This window comes from Rissa tridactyla, chromosome 21 (genome assembly GCF_028500815.1).
Source record: "Rissa tridactyla isolate bRisTri1 chromosome 21, bRisTri1.patW.cur.20221130, whole genome shotgun sequence".
NCBI classification, from domain to species: domain Eukaryota; kingdom Metazoa; phylum Chordata; class Aves; order Charadriiformes; family Laridae; genus Rissa; species Rissa tridactyla.
Window position 1 is genome coordinate 3,471,566 of NC_071486.1, and position 17,230 is coordinate 3,488,795.

The 17,230-nt window shown below is 43.8% G+C and overlaps 1 protein-coding gene and 1 pseudogene across 1 annotated transcript; both read right to left on the reverse strand.

The window, feature by feature from the left end:
* Window positions 1-927: 927 nt before the first annotated feature.
* LOC128900459 (uncharacterized) lies at window positions 928-7,418 on the reverse strand (annotated as a pseudogene).
* An 883-nt stretch (window positions 7,419-8,301) lies between these two features.
* Window positions 8,302-13,686, reverse strand: LOC128900343 (triggering receptor expressed on myeloid cells 2-like). Its single transcript, XM_054181375.1, is given in 5 exon segments — window positions 8,302-9,788; window positions 10,202-10,256; window positions 10,604-10,948; window positions 13,502-13,616; window positions 13,618-13,686. Coding segments are annotated over 5 exon segments (795 nt in total). The 3' UTR covers window positions 8,302-9,577.
* Window positions 13,687-17,230: the final 3,544 nt, after the last annotated feature.

The window sequence follows — 17,230 nt, forward strand, 5'->3', positions numbered from 1 at the left end:
CCAGAGCTCCAGTGGAAAATTGGTGTGTATTTCTAATGCCAGTTATAACAGGGCATTACCATACCACCTGAGTTAACTGTCTAGGGGGATGGTGTCCCCATAGGTGAGATAGGATAGAAGTTCCTCCAGCTGGCAGTTCAGGGCATCCGGTTAGGTCCTGCTGTTTTAAAATATCTTCTGAAGATGCCTTTTTCCCTTTGCCGAACGTACAGGATCTGGCCTCCTAACTCAGGCACTGTTGTTACATGCTGAGTAGCCCCCACAGGCCGGGAGTCGGAGTGGGTCCTGAAGAAAGCTGGCTGGTTTTCTGTCGCTGCGTTGCTGGCAGCTCTGCAACGTGATGAAATGCAGACATGCCGGAAGTGTGATTGTTGGCAAATAAACAGAATAAATCCTCAAGGACCTCACAGCTGAAGACTCTTGAATGCAGAAGAGCATGAAGGGCAGTGGCCCAAGGGAGTAAGCAGGTATTGTAGGCCTAGAGAGAATGCCCTCAGCTCATAATAGGTTATCTGATTACAAAGGCACTCAGATACTGATTTTTACAGCTTTTTGCTTTATTCTTATTTTGAAATTCTTTTCAGTTCCCTAACAAGAACAGGAGCAGACTAATTTAAAGCAACGCCTCACTTTGGAGAGAAGTTCCTCTATCTGCTGATCTTGGGCTAGTCATGGTTGCCAGGATCTTGTCCTTTATTGTTGAGTTTTCCTTTCAACTTTCCTTTCAAAAATCAATATTTTGCAATTGCTATCTATGGGAGAGAAGTTTGACAGGAAGTTGAGAACAACTGAGCAGGTATTCTAAAGTGAATAGAATGAATAAAATTCATTCAAAATACTAAAGTGAAGCGAATAGGGTTGGTAGGCTGGGTTTTCTCTTTCTGTAGGTTCTTCATGCAACAACACTTTGCCGATTCTTTGTACTTGGAGGAGTTAGATACAATCATTTGTTCCAAAACCCTTCTCATATTTCAGTGACTTTCAGAGAGTCGACTTTTGTCCAGCAGGATTCTCCTTTGTCTCTGTGGTTTGTAGTATAATTCAGTTTACTTTCCCATTTTGCTTTCTGTGGGCCTTTCAAAACTTGGAGCAGAACTGGATGGTTTTCACAGTGGCTAATAGAATGTTGTCCTTTTCATCTCTGCCTTGTGCTCAGATCTCCCTGGCCTCTTACGCATATGGCAAATTTTAGCCAATTTGCAGAACTGCTGCTGGAAGGCACTTCGATGTGTAGCGTGGATGCAGCATTAATAAACAAACACCAAGGCAAGGAAATGCAAAGTTATTTCTTTGTAAAAATAAATAAAAAAATAAATAACTTTGGGTTTAAACTTTACACTCATGTGTTCAAGCCGAAGACATTTTATACTATAAGGTAGACAAGTAATTTTCAACAAAACCCTTGTTTACTAAAACATGTCAAGCGCATTACTTGTCTCTCTGAAGTCTGTGAAACAACTCAGATGTTTAAAATAAAGCAGATTCTTTACAGCTTTGCTAACTTGGATCTTATCAGAGTGGGCAATAATTAGCATTTTATATATGAGTATTTAAGTGAGCTGTTGAAGAAAGTCTAAAAGGAAGCATCGTGTTCTCGTATCTCACAGCCCTTTATTGGCTGTGGCACAATATCAGTTGTTACCAGAGAGAACCAGTTTCCTGTATTCGGGTTTATAGTTGCCTGTCATTTAAAAGTACAGCAATTTGGAAAAAGCAAATATACCATAGCCTTCTGCTAGATTTGCTTACCAATAGCTGAATTGTGATGCGGTGCTAGTAGAAAAGTGCAGGGTTTTTTTTTTCAGGGAAGGTTTGTGCATCCCTGTGTCTCATCCTTTCAGCTGCTTTCTGCCTCGCACCCCATATGCATCCAACTGGAGCAGTTGGTTACAAATGGATTGTTTCTAAGTGCAGATCAGCAAAATTCTGTGAATAAGCCCCAGGCTTTGTGCTGCTTTGTTTAAGTGTACCTGCTTTTCTCTTTTTCAGTTCCAGAATGTGGAGTTGTGGCTCTGAAGATAACAGTAGCATATTCCACAGACCCTGAGGAAACTGAATTGCCTGGTGGTTCTTGAGCGTGGAAGAAAGCGTGGAAGAAGGCTGTATGTTGCCATATATAACATCTTCAGGCTTCAGCTGAGGTTGGTGCCTTATGACAGCATATATTGCATTATCATTCAGTTCCCCATCTGACATTCTGCTTCCTTTGTTTCTTCCGTCCTGAGAAACCACAGAGAATAAGAAGTTAAAAAGAAATTCAGCATTTTTTACTTCTGACTATTAGTCTTAGTTCATCTGCAACCACAGATATTTTCTCCTCATATCATGGAACTGGGGAAGAAGGGGAGGGGACGCATGGGAAAACGGAAAGTGTGCTCAGAGAAGTTTAGAAAACTTCTCTTACACAAACCTCTACTTCCTCAGATTTAAGGGAGGAGGTAGAAAGGTGCAGCAACAGTTAACTCACTAAATATTTAGGGCGATTGCAACTAGCAGAGTTTTCCTTTGATGAGAACCTTTGGTGATGTTACTGAAGATTCAAGGCCAGTTAATTGTCAAAATTATATATTTGTTACTACATTAATTTTTCTGAGTACTATAAACAAAAATATGCAGAAGGGCTGTGACTCACTCAAATAACCAAGTTAGGTTGTGTCTGCTTTGCAGCAAGATGTCAGACAATCAACAAATATGGCCAGCTAGCTTTAGTCTGCTAGCTTGAGTGGATGCCATGCATTCAGCGTAGGATGGACGGTACTGCGTGCTTTATAACCTCTGGCAGTGGTGAACACAGAGCCAGTGTCTCTGCACGACAGAGATCAAACAAAGCACCAGGAATGTGGGATTTCTGATGATGCCTTACCTGCAGTGCGGCTTGGCTGAAAAGATATTTGCCAAAGTCCATCCCTTTTCCTGCCATGACCAACAGAATCTCCTTTGAGTGCAAAACCACACCTTTACTTTTTGGTTTTCAGAGTCACTACCCCCACTGTCCCCTACCTGCAGTTTAACTCACATCTTGCATTTCATTCTCAGCTCAGTCTCGTTGCCTCCCTGGACAACGATTGCTATGAACAGACCTTCCTTACATTGAGGGTGGTGGGACAACAAGCAGTAGGGGCAGGAAAACTAGACAAGGGGATTAGGGAGCTTTGCCCGCCCTTTTCCTTCTGATGTAAGTGGTAACGAGGAATATGACAGTAGCAATCAGAGCAGTTGTAGGCAGGAAGGAACTCAGCACCATGAAAGCAGAGTACTTCAGGGAAAAGCATGATATCTCCATTGCTATTTACAGCACCAGAGATGACTAGGTTAATTTGGGAGGGGATTTTGTGTGTTTGAAAATGGATTATTGTTCTAGGATAAAAATTCAATATGCAAATATTACCTGTGCTGTCTCTAAACAAGCGTGGTTCCATGAGGTCAGTACTGATCTACAGCCACAGAGGATCCATCCCAGCTGGATTTTCTTCGGGACTTGGCAAGTCTGGGGAATACTCTCTTCTTGCAGTCATGTGCGGTGCTGCCAGAGTTCAAAGGCATCCCTCATCAGGATGCAGTAGCCCTTCTCATGGTCTGTCTTTGATTAGGATCATTAATGGGGTCATCTTTGATCAGGGCTGGTAATAACTCTCGTCTGACATACTATGTTACTTAACTGGGAATGGTCTCAGGTTGGTCTGTCTGTTCAAATGGTGCAGTCGTTGTAGCATTGCATGGGCCATATAGTTGTCCATTTTTAACTAGGCAGAAAGCAAGAATACAGTCAAACTGAGCATTTTCAGTAGAGGCCTCACCTCGTGCTCCTGAAACTGATAGAAACCTACAGCTTTTCATGGGACCTGGGGAGGTAGGACCAAACTCTACAGGGTAGAAGGGGAAACCTCTTTTTGTGTGTATGTATGGGCGTGCACATGCTTCGGTTTGTCACACCGCTCCTCAAATCTTGCAATGTCTCCAGAATGCTATACTTAAGAGTCTGGAAGCCTTTGGTTTTTACCTCTGATCCTTAGTGCTGTCACCTGTAGGGTTGGCGACACTTCTTAGTGGGAAATGAAATGGTGTCTAAATCTTCATCCTGATTATTCCAATTTTCCCCTTGAGAAAAAAAAACAAGAGCAGGTGATTTTCCGCCATCAATCCATCCCAGATGGCTTTTTATTATGCTAAAAAATCCTGCTTTGCAGGTTTGTAGAATGGTCCAGAGTTACTGCTAGCTTGTCAGCTATGAAATGGTGAAGTTGCACAAGAAAATTCATCCTGTGCTGCATAACCCTAAAAGAAGGTTAGTTAGTGCAGCTGAATTACAGGAATGGGATCAACCAGTTCCTCAGGTAAGAGCTGGAAGTTTTGTTCAAGTTGTTGGGTAGTATCTGTTATCAGGGTATGTTAACGGAAACAGCCAGCCAGAGAGCTAGTAGTAAGTAGCTAGTAGGACAGGAACAGACATACTGCGATTCCAGTTTTCTTCCCTTTGGGTTGTGGTCCCCTGGTGTTTTTTCATTCTTGCAAAATATTGCACGAGGCCTTGGAAAACCTACTTACTTGATGATTGTATCATACGTGGAGGGACAAATGTGATTATTTTTTCTGCTTTCATTACAAGTTTGGGTCCTGTGACAGATCAAAGGGAAAGGACAGCTCCTGAAGGAAACAAGATTTGCGGAAAGTATAGGCCAGGAAAATTCATACCGTTTTAGAGAATGATACAAAAACTGAGTTGCTTATTTGAATGCTGTTAGAAAGGAAGCATCTTAGAAACAGTGTGTAATGTGATTGCCCTCCACACACACATTTTTCAGTCAACTCAGAAAAATCAAAGAAGAGCTTCCACTAAGTATCTTCTATTTTTCTGCCTCCTGCACTTGCTAAAAGCAGAAGAGGAAGTAAAGTGTTAAAACAAATAGAGACGTTTATTAATGAGCAGTGGCAAAGAGATGAACTCAGGTAGAAATTCAGACAAAGAATCAGATTGTTTGGAGTCTGTTTGATCTGCTGGTGTAAATGTAAAATTTCATTAGTCAGTGAAGCCAATCCAGACTCCCCCTGCAATTTGTTTATATCATTAGTATGTATCAAAAATCTGTTTAAAAAAAGAAATTCAGGGATTATCTGTGTCTCAGGAAATTTCCAGGCTCAGAAGAGAGCTCTTTAACGTTGACCTGTAATCTTTCTTGTCAAGTGGTAAGAAATTGCTGACTTTTAGAAAATCATTAATTCTTTGATTAACTCACCCAAAACTTCCAGCATGATCCTATTCAGTAGTTTGTTTCTCCCCTGGAAGTGGCTCTCAAGATGATATTCTCCTGAGTCATTAAGTCGGAGCTTTTTCAGCCACACTCTAATTATTCTGCATGTGAAGTCATTCATCATTTCAGTCCTTCCTACTTTAACTATACTTTGATCAGGGTTACCTCTGATAATAGGGTGACATCTAATTTGGGACACCGTTTTGCACTAAGTAAAAAGATGGAGTTTCCCGATTTGCCTATCACAGAATAAGAGCCGTGGAGGGACAGGGAGTTGCCCTTTTTTTGCAAATAGCCTTACAAGTCCTAAAGACAATAGAGTGGTGATTCATTAGAGGAAGAAGAGACAGGAAAAAACAATCCTCTCAGTGGCATACATCTCACCCAACAAAGGAGCAGAGCTAACAGCAGCAGAAAGAGAACTTGCGGAAGACAAGGAAATAAGCAGCCACAATCTGAGGAGGATGGTCAGTGGAGATGAAGTTGGGGTGGGAAATGGGAAATCTGGATTACAGCTGTTATTGCTGTCGAATTCCCCAGGTGCTGGGACATGGAGCCACCTCAGCATATTTCTTATGCCTCATATGTGTGTTCAAGTTGAAGATGGTGTTGCTCCATCTTAGAAGTCTTGTACGTGAGTTATCAAAGCTTTTCTGTGTGAAAGGTTTCTGTGACTGTAAAACAGTTTTAACAGGACGGAAAATTTTATGCCAAAAGAGGTATTATTTTTAGTTTTCATCAACTTATTTGAAATATTTCTGTCCCAAGCCCAAACCCCCAAAATTTGGTTTCAATTAATACAGTCCTAAAAGATTGCATTACTGTTTTTTGATGGTAATCCATAAAACATTGATTTTTTTTTTTTCCCCTTTGAAACTTTTTTATTTCATATGGCAAAAATAATTTCCTGGCCGCTTCTGCCTCTAGGTACATGTAGATACATATTGTGGTTCTATGTTGAACTACATAATAGAGTTTTACCCTGTCCTTGATAACCTCTAGTGGGATCTCTGTGTCTAAATACACTTGCGTTTTGCTGTGAAACAAAAGTGGAAGAGACACATCATTCTTGATTTGTTTTGGCTCTCACCCGGTGCACTGTCGACCTCATAGCTCACCCTTGAGTGAAACCACTATCTGTATTCTTTGCAGCAGAATGTTTTTCAGATCAGCCCGCACTGATATGTGCCAGAATTCTCTCTTGGAAGTGCTGTCATGATCACAGAAAACCAGCCCTGTGCAAAGTCTATCAGATCAACTGAACAATGCAGCGCACAGTTACGGTTAATGCTTTCTTTTAAAGGGGAACTCAAGGCTAAGACTGGACAAGACTTTTCTGACAGCTCCTTGCGCCAAAATTTCTTCTCATGTAAATTCTTGTGCATGTCATATGAGCCGTTAGCTCTGGAGGACTCTCCCTCTGTATGCAGAAATACTTGCGCGTCCTCTCCTGCCATGCATGATTCTTCCGAAGAAAGAAGAAATTGCTGCTACAAGTGCTCACAGCTTAGTATGCCCGTTTTTCTTACAGTATACCACTGGGACTCTCATGCTGAGCCTCTGAGAAGAGTAATTTAACTCTGCAGGTTTGCCTAAATAAACATTTATGCTTGGCCTTAGTGCCACTACCCTTTTTCCATTTTTATTCCTATTGTTCCTCTCCATGGACTCAGTATTTATTTGCAGTAATAAAGCAAACAGCAGCTAGCCTCTCTATCGTGATACCTGATCCATGATGTATCAGGAGAGAGCAACAAACGCAGATTTTCCTCCCCATATGCTAAGTGTTTTCAGACTGAGAACTTTGCGATAGTGGGAGAGAAAGGTCTCAGAAGGGCAAAGATTGCCAGATGTCCTACCATGAAGTTCAGTTTCTGGACGAAATACAGAACTACTATAAAAAAAAAATGACAACCCAAAAGCTTGTATAATTAAGCAAATTTCAGGCTGAACGTTTCTTCCCCTCATTGACTCTGATTCTCTGCCTGGCTATAGATGGCCTGAATAGAAAGTGCTCAAGCAAATTACAGTGTGCAATGCATGCAACAGCACAGAGAGCATCCTGTTCCTTGGAGAAATTAAGAGTCTCTGAGCCTTACCTGGTAGTGCCAGCAAGAGCAGCAGGGCTGGAAAACCAGAAAATCACAAGTAGAAAGTGGTTTAGGGCATAGAGGAAAAAAATTTAACCCTTCCAGGGGAAGCTAACTTGCTGTGTCTCTTGCAGTCGTCTGCTGCCTAGAGTGATGATGCCAGTTTGGAATTGCTGAGAATATCTTTTAATGACAATCTTACTATTACTTCTTGGGTGGGAAGGCTGCATAATGTTTGCCAGCTACTTTTTTGCTTTAATTGTGTTATTGTCTAGATAGCCATATTTAGCAATCAGGCTGTGTGACTGGAAAAGAAATAGTCATTTTCGGTCTCTAGTGCTACCTTGACATAGTGCAGAGCAGCTTTCAGTTGGATGTGTTCCTCCTTACTGCAGCTTTGCACTTACAGGCAAGTTTTATATCTGTCGTTCCCAAAGCCTCTGCATAGTGGTGGAGAACCATCACTGTGCCATCACAGAGGCGGTGGATGACCCTGCCTGAGGTCTCTCAACAGGTTGGAGCTGGAACTAGGACTCATATCTCCTGGTTAGAGCTGTGATTCCCTTGTTCTATAGCACATCTAGCTGGGCACCACAGTACCATCTGGGAATACTGAAGCTAGCTTTGTGTTAGTATAGCTGCAATGGTGTGTGACTGTGTATGGGCTAATTTACCCTCTGCAAATAGAGGAAATTAGTTTAGACAGAGCACAACCATGCATTATCCGATCTGGTTTGGGGGTTTGAGCTGCCATTTCTGCATGGTGCTAAATGGAGCTGGCTGTATGTGCCAGTCTGCCCAGCTGGCTCAGAGCATTTTTGTACGTTATAAACATACCAGCACGTTCTAAGTGTTACCTCTTCTCTGGGTGGTGTATTGTGATCTGATGGTGTACTGCAGCTGTTTATTATGAATCCAGACTACATCAGATAATCAGTTTGATTTTATTTAGCTTTGCAGGCAGTGCAGGGAAAAGAAGTGTGAATGCCCTTACATTTGGGGTCTTCCTGGGAGAGCTAAATGCAGCTTCACTTTGGGGAGTGATGAACAACAGTCACATGTTTGTAACATCCCCTTGAGAGGGCAGAAAAAATACAGGGAGGAGCACAGAGAGGCAGTTCATTCTTTGTTTGCAAAATCGTTTGAGAAATGAGGAAGCAGGTTCAGAGCTGCATGTGGACTTCACACTCCCTTCTGGTTTGTTCTGCAGTTCTTTATGCCTTTCCCCAGTGACTGTTCACCAAGAATCCACACTGTCCAAGGCAGTTTTTGGGAGCTGGTCTTCATCACCATGGAAAGACAGAATCTCTCACCTGTCACTGCTCTGAGATGACATGAAGTTGATGGGTCTCAGTTCAGACCCTAGTGGAATGATAATGGGGATGCGTATCTGGAATAACTCTGTCGGGTGGTGTGGTGCAGCTGCTGGCAGTGACTGGGGATGATAGCAGAGCATTGCATTGCCAAAAGTGTGTCAAAACTCCAGTCTTTAGAGAGTGGAATCTCAGATAAAAAGCTGATTTCTAGAGGAATAATAATATTAGCTTTCCATACAAACCATCTAGTTCTGGCTATATTTCCTGCTTTCGGCGAAGCATTTGAGCATTTTGTAGAGACATGTGGGACACCTTGAAAAAAGTTTTTTAACACTGATCTTCAGTGAATCAGGAGAAATTTCTTGGAGATTTGAGACAGAACCATGTCTTTCCATTTTGTGGATGTGTCTGTGAGTTGCTCAACATTATGGTCATTGAGATGTGTTACCTGAACTTCTATTTATGTTCACTGGTGTATCTGTAGTTTTATTTAAAACAAATAATATGCCAGTAGCTGTATAGAATGGCAAAGTCTTTTTGTGGCCTAGCAATGAGCTGGGGGGAAACTGAGCAGGGCTCTCTCACTTTTACCATCCTGGGAAAGCAACTCTGCACATACATGAGTTTGTGCTGGATCTCCTGACAGAAAGACTTTGTATTCTGCCTTTCCCCCCCAGCCCTCGATCCCATCCACTTCCATTCGGTTCAGGTGTTACTGGTAGCGTCTTTTCAGTTCAGTTGTGTTGGAAAAAGTTGGTCAGCGCCAATGAGAAGAGGTGGTAGATGGTGACATTCCCTCTCTAGAGCGATAGGTTCATTGACACCTGTGTTTAGTAGGCGATCCTTTTCTTATGGCAGGTGGCAAAGCTTTGCCTGCAAATGCTTGATGTTCATTTCCCTGTGGATTCCCTTTGGTTTAGCTCTAAGCAGTGCTTTCCCAGGAAGGGCTGATTCCATCGTGTGCAAGGTCACCAGCGAAAGGGAGGACCTGATGCTCATTTGGGTTCTTCTCCTCTGTTTCTCTGTTCTTCCTGCTGATGCCAATGACAAAGATCAGCACAGCCACCATGAATTTAGTAACCAGGAATCCAGCAATGATATAGAAGACAGTGAAATCAGCTTCAGGAGGGATGCTATGGGGAACCATAAATACAACAATAAAGCTTAGCCAGGAAGGGGATGGTTCAACCTTTAAAAAACCTCTTCTGGTATACAGTGTGAAGATGTAACATCTCCTGCCTATGCACAACAGAGCCTGGGAGGTTAGAACATCTATAACAGGTTTTAAGTGCAAGATCTCACATACGGATAAATCATGATCCACAGGAGTTGTTTTGCTTGGTACTGAAGCACTGAATTTTCTGGATTAGGGTAGAGCTGCTGTTTAGAAACCACACGGCAGCTCTGAGAATTGTCATGGATTAGGAAGAGGTAGAGAATATGCCTGTGGTGGTATTCCTCTCAGCTTCAAATGGGGTTGCTGATGCTAATCTGGTTTAGCCCTAGGAAGACTAGAGATCGCAGCATGAGGAGTTTTATGGCTTACCTGGAGATGCTCTGCACAGCACTAGGCTCCTCTGGCATTTGGGTCTCCAGGACAGCTGATGATAGAAACAGAATAGTTCATTCTGCAGGTGTTTCTGGATGATATTCCTTGGTGTCACCAACACCAGCTAGCCATAGATAACCAAGGAAAGATTGGACACTGCGCTGTGTGCTAGAAGATTAATCTGGGTAGCAATAATGGGATGACATATGTTAGATATCCTGTAACGGTGAGGTCATGTTGCTGTAAAACAGGAACTAAAAAGAGGCAATGAAACACAGTACCTCCTTAGAGTAAGAAAAAAGTACACGTTTACTAAAGTGAGACGTTAGCAGCTGCAGACACACATGAAATTTAAGTAGGAACTCAGGAACTCCTGAAACTCAGAGCCCCAGGACGTACCTGTCAGCACTTCCACTTGCACTTTCCTTAAGGTGTTTGTTTCACCCAGGTAGTCAGTTTTACACTGGTACAACCCAGCATCCTGCTTCTTGAGTCGCTTCATGGTCACTGTCAGGACCCCTTCACGGACATTGTCACTGATGGAGGTGCTGCCATTCCTGTTCTTTAGGAACGGCAGCCAGAAGCGCCTGGCGCTCACCACATGTTGGCACTTGGTCTCATCGATCTGCTTGCACCAGCTCTTTTCTCTCCACCGCTGCTGCCGGGGGTTATAGGTGCAGTTGACAGAAATGGTGCCCCCCTCTATTCCGTACACCACAGTGACGTTCTCTGCAGCACAGGATGCTAGGAGAGAAGGAGGAAGTGGTGAGCCAAGTCTCTTTCATATCTATCGCTTACCAATATGTTTATGGTGAACGTCATTTTCCTCTTTTACAACTCTGGAGATGGCTGCTGTCAACTGTAGGGCTTTTACCTGGCTGCTTCCCCCATGAAAGATACGCTGTGCTCAGATTCAGAGTCTTGGTTCAGACATTCTTGAAATATGTCTGTATTGATCCCTCTGACTGGTAGTTATTTGGCTTTTGCCAAGCATATATTCTTAGTGGGGGGATAACACTGAGGAGGCATCATCTTCATTAATATTTGTGATTTTCTGAAGCTCAGGAAATGTTGGTGCTTGCCTTCCCTCCTAGCCCTGTAGTGACTGCTCTGGATTTGTGTTGTCATTGGGCTCCTGCCCAGTAAGGGGAAGCGGTTTGTCAGCATGTTTGGGAGATTAAATATAAACTTGCGTTTTCCTCTGGTTCTGAGGAGCATGAACCAGGGCACTCAGGTAGATTGAGTTGGCATCAGGCAAACTGTCTTGATTTTTAAAAGCTCTTTTTACAAGGCAGCTCATAAAAACATAGCTTGACCCAATGGTGACAGATTGTTTCTGTGTCATTCTCGTTAGACTAGTCTTGCTGTAACACCCCTGCTTTGCAACATCCAACCTGCTTACTTGCATAAGGCAGCTTGCTTCAGGTTTTGGCCTTGAGCTTCCATATAATAAGTTCTTAGATGCAGATTTGGCTCTGCAGGACCGTCTGGTGTGGAAAGGGTCCTTTGCAGTAAATGCCCATGAAGTTTATTCCCATTTTAAGGCTCTTTACACAGCCGGAGAGAAGCAATACAGCCCTGGAAAATGCTAGAATCAAAGTGACATCTACAAATCAGTGCCCAGCTAGCTCTTTAGGAGGTTTCTTCTTAATCCCACTCCTGATTTCTAAATCCAGGGATTTATCAAATTTTTTTACCCTATCTTTTGATATCCTACTAGTTTTAACCATGTTGACAACTGGTCTTTGGCTGCTTGGCTTTTTTGGTTGCGTTAGTTCCTTATTCCTAATTTCTATTCCTCTTTATGGTAAGAAAAGACAGAAGGGACAGTCTGAGCTATTAATACTTCCAGAGAGCAGTGCAGTGTGATGTGGTATTTGTGGAAATCTCTATTTCTAGTGAAAAACTTCAGAGGCTCGTGCCTTCTGTGAAACGATAAGTAACAATGAAATAGAAGTAAATTAAAAAACAGGCTCTTGTGAGGACTTTGTGCTGGCTGAGCCTTTTAATAACACTTCTTATAATAATTTCAGCCATTCTAAGTGAATTGTGAACTAAAAAATCTGAAGCGCTTTCAGGCTTGAGTAGAAGGCAGCATAAAAACCGATCTGGGCTAAGTATCCAACACTTACAAGTCTTTATCCTCGTATGTGGCTTCACTCAGTTGTTCCAGTTAAGGCTTACCTCACTGTGTGTCCAGTCCAGTCCCGTGCAATCCCTCTAAACATTCTAACTCCCTCTCCTATTTCTCTTGTGGACCCCTGCTCAGCCCCAGTTCTGCCCCTTCAGTTCCTGGAATGGTCCCAGGGTTTTGGGTTTCGTTTTTGTTTGGTTTGGTTTTGAAACAGCATTACAAAAAATCTCTTGATCAGAATCGTGGCATTTAAAAATTTGCTGAAATTTCCTGTGGAAAACTTTATGTCATTATCTTTTCAACCAATTCTGCTGACTATTTGTGTTCATCCTCCCGTGTTGTATGCTACTGAAAAAATTATAGTGGACTTTTTTCCAAACTCATTCTGATTTCGCGGATGGGTTTCTGTGCTGCCAAAGCCTGAATCTGTTGCCGTATTATGCACCACTGCAAGTACTGGATCTCCAACGTGTGGCTGGAGAGAGAAGGCGGCCAGCTGGGAGCACCAGCTGGGTCCTGTGCCTTCTCATTTCAGATGAATGTTGCTTTCCAAGCTGAAAATAGTCAAGCGCCCAGGAGTTCAGAGATGGCCCCTTCCTTGAGGTTTTTTTTTCCTCCTCTTGAACCCTAGCTGCTGCAATTTGCATTGAAAGCCCTACAGATGGAAATAAATAGGATTTTGCAATTCCACATTTCACTCTGAAAAGGCACACAGTGTTTCCTGTTCTGACTCAAAAGGATCCCTATGAGACAAGCTGAGCCCTTGGATCACCACTGGCCCTTTGTGAAATTAAGGGAAAAGAACAAACTCCGAGGAAGGAGTCTGACATCCCTGCAATAGAACTGGGAGGAAGAATAGAGTGCAGAACACACTGCAATGCTCCAGGTTCCCTCTGCTTGCATTGCATTGGGCCTTGCAGTGTACAGGCAGACAGTAAGACTCTTTATCCATAATAACTGTTTGTATTGGTCTTCCAAAGAACTGCATGCTGCAACAAAGATGCCTTTGCATCCCGAAAAAGCTACTGTGTTTCAAGACCTGTGCAGTCTTTTCCCATAGCATTATCAGTAATCTTGTACAAGGTGCGGGTACAGACCAAGTTTTGCATCAGTCCTTTTCCCTATCTGTTAACTGAAACCCAAGGCCACGTACGCTTTCTTACCTGACAAGAAGACCAAGAAGATGGGGTGCATGAGCTTCTCCATGTCAGTCAAGCAGAGAAGGGGACAAGAGAGGAGTCTGGAGAAAATGAAAAGGGCTCTTGCCTGAGAGCAGCTTGCTTTTCCCCCCTCCTTGCTGTGCCGGAAGGAATGAGCACAGGAACTTGGCATCTTTTTCATCCTGCATATTGAGCAATTCACCAGGGACGGGCATCTCTCTCTCGTGGGCTGAAAATTCAGGCATCAGCATTGCCAGCTCACAGCCACAATTTAGTCTAGACAGCCCAAAAGAGGGCATCATGTGATGGCCTGGAACCATGGTACTGGGAGTCCCTCTCAGCTCAGCAACGGTGCCTGTCCACCAGAGCAGGCTTTACATGCAAGCGTTGCATGGGCTGAATTTCTGGAAAACCAAAAGGGAAAGGGCGGCTCTCATCAAGAGTCTACAGGTAGCTCAGTCAGCATCACAAGGGTGAAAGGAGGGCAAGGAGAAAATCTTGTGGGTTATTTTGAGGAGAAAGAAGATTTAGAAGAGCCTGTGAATGAAGCATTCCTCTTTGACATATAACTGAAGTCAGGAAGACAAAGACACTGTGCTAGGTGAAGCTGTGAGGTACTTTAGATGAGCAAAACAGATATCTTTATTTTGTACCTAGCAGAAAGGACATAACAGCAAGGGATGTGGGCGTTGATTCGGAGCCCATCAGTGCCATGCTGATGCAGTAGTTCTGGACTGCAGTTAAGGGAGCCTCTTTTAGCATTAGCAAACTGGTATGCTGTGGGTGGGTTGCTATTTTTCCTTTTTTTAATTTATTTGCTTCAAGATCTTCCATGCAAATACCAATAAACCCCTGATTCTCAACTTGAGTGCTTATCTGCTTCTTAACCTGCAGGTCTATCCATTCATAAATGTGCCTTCTTTTTCTTTCCTCTAATTAGTGTTTAAGAAAATGGTACTTTGCAGTATCAAAAAATTCTCTGTGAGACTTAGTGATTGCAGTTTTTGTTCATTCTTGCTCCAGTGAGCATGAATCTGGATTCTCTTTGATCAGAAGCAGCTGTCTCCCTGAAAATGTCTCTCCTGAACTCAGTTGTTTTCTACTGTTACTCTTCCACTGTTTGACTCAGTGTAACTGACTGCATGAATAGCAAATAGTTAGGGGAATCTTGGGCTGAATGAACCATTTCCAGAACCATTTTTTTTTCTTCCTTTCATTTCAAGTTAAACATGTCAATTCTGAAAATCTCAAAAAATAGATCAGCTTCCGTGCTGCAGCCATAGCAAGATAAGCCTATTGGATGTGACTGGCTTTTGAATAGGGAGTGGTTCAGGCCCCTTTAATTTGGCACCTTTCTGCAGAGCTTGGTGCAGCCAAATAAAGTGCAGGGTTTTCTGGGCTTTTTGAGAAATTGAGCTGAGCCCCAGCAAACTCATTTCATATCGCTCACCACATGACTGCTAAATAAAGGCAGCAAATGTGTAATCTGGAGTATTTCCAGCAGAGAGAAGGAAGTAATGGTATCTCTTTCCAAGGCCCTGGGAAGCTCTCCCGTGAAACGGCACATGCATTTGTGGTCTCCTGTGACTTTAGAAGAAGCCACAAAAGCTTACTTTCTATGTTTAACATCTTTGTCGGCGACATGGACAGTGGCATTGAGTGCACCCTCTGCAAGTTTGCTGGCGACACCAAGCCGTGTGGCATGGTCGACATACTGGAGGGAAGGGATGCCATCCAGAGGGACCTGGACAGGCTGGAGAGGTGGGCTCATGCAAAGCTCATGAAGTTCAACAAGGCCAAGAGCAAGGTTCTGCACGTGGGTCGGGGCAATCCCAAGCACACATCCAGGCTGGGGGATGAAGGGATGGAGAGCAGCCCTGAGGAGAAGGATTTGGGGGTGCTGGTGGATGAGAAGCTCTACATGAGCTGGTAAGGTGCGCTGGCAGCCCAGAAACTCCCCGCAGCCTGGGCTGCATCCCCAGCAGCGTGGGCAGCAGGGTGAGGGAGGGGATTCTGCCCCTGTGCTCCACTCTGGGGAGACCCCCCTGCAGTGCTGCCTCCAGCGCTGGGGCACCAACAGCAGAAGGAGACGGAGCTGTTGGAGCGGGGCCAGAGGAGGCCCTGGAGATGCCGGGAGGGCTGGAGCCCCTCTGCTGTGGGGACAGGCTGAGAGAGCTGGGGAGGTTCAGCCTGGGGAAGAGAAGGCTCTGGGGAGACCTTCCAGCCCCTTCCAGTCCCTAAAGGGGCTCCAGGAAAGCCAGGGAGGGACTCTGGAGCAGGGAGGGGAGCCATGGGATGAGGGGGAACAGTTTTAAACTGAAAGAGGGGAGAATTAGATGAGAAGTTTGGAAGAAATTCTTTGCTGTGGGGGTGGTGAGCCCCTGGCCCAGGTTGCCCAGAGAAGCTGTGTTGTCATTATTTAGGATAGCAGGGTTTGATGAGGTCCCAGCTAGTCTAGTGTTCCTGGGGCAGCTCTCGGAAATTGCCAACCTGCATCAGAGCTGCACTGGGGATCCATAAATATATTGTGTGTCTGACTTACTTGGACATTTACGTCTACAAATAATCCACTCTAATTAACATCCTGTCCTTCTGTTATATCAGCTGATGTTGAGAACAGCCCTCTTGTGCTCATACTTCTTCCTCTCTTGTCTGTGTCATAATTCCTGCAACTACTTTGCGCAGGCTGCCAGTTTCTTGCTGTGTGCTACTGCCTGTACAGACCTTCCTCATGTCTTGTCTCAGGGCTCATCCTTGCAGTTAGCACAGCAAGGCAAATTCTGTTCAAAACTGTCCCAGTGTTGTTCCCTTCCCTCCTTTCTACAGAAATACTCAGTTTTGGTTCTTCCTGCTTATTTGGTTCCACACTACCTTGGTTTAAGCAGCCAGTTTGTGTGTTCTTGGGGAACAGATGGTGTAAGACAGCAGACCAGCCAGAACAAAGTTTTGTTGAACCAAGTAATGGCCTTTGATTAGGAGGTGGTGAAAGGACCGGGCAGTCTGCACAAGCTACCCATGGGAAGCCATGCCTGTAACTTCTGATTTCAGCTGCTTATTTTCAATGTAGAGGCCTCAAAGACTGCATAAATATGCTGTGGCTGTGGATGACCCTGAGAGCAAGTCAGTCTTCAAGCTTGGAAAGAATAAGTTGTCTAGAGGGTACAGCGTTGGAGACTTTCCCTAGTGTAATCCACAGGGGCCACATTGAATCCATCCCACAACCCCATGCACTCAGTAGTGTCATCACCTTCATTCCCTCCTACCCTCAAATTCCGGAGTGCACACTCTATTTCTTGATCTAAAGCTCAACATTTAGCTTTAGTTTGAAAGCCTCTTACTATTTTACTTACCTAAGCAGACTGATAAATTTAGGTTATATGGGAATTTGCATTAAGTTTCAAAAAGAGTATATATTACTTGTATACACCATTGTTGTTTTGTAGCTACAAGGCCTTCTGGTGCTCAGATTCATACAGCACAATCCTCAGTTTGCAAAGTTTGCAATGCAGCATATCATTGTGTTGCAATACACCCTCAAGCTATTTGCCTCCTGGCAGATGCTGGTTCTGCTTATTCTTATAATCCAGTGCTCGTATCCCCCACCCATTACATGGCAAACGGACTGGGTCACAGCAAGGTTAGAGTTTTATCCCTACAGCACTGGAATGAGTTTGCTTGGCCATAGTAGCTGAGCCTGTAGGAGTGGGACAGAGTTTCTATCAGTGAACACAG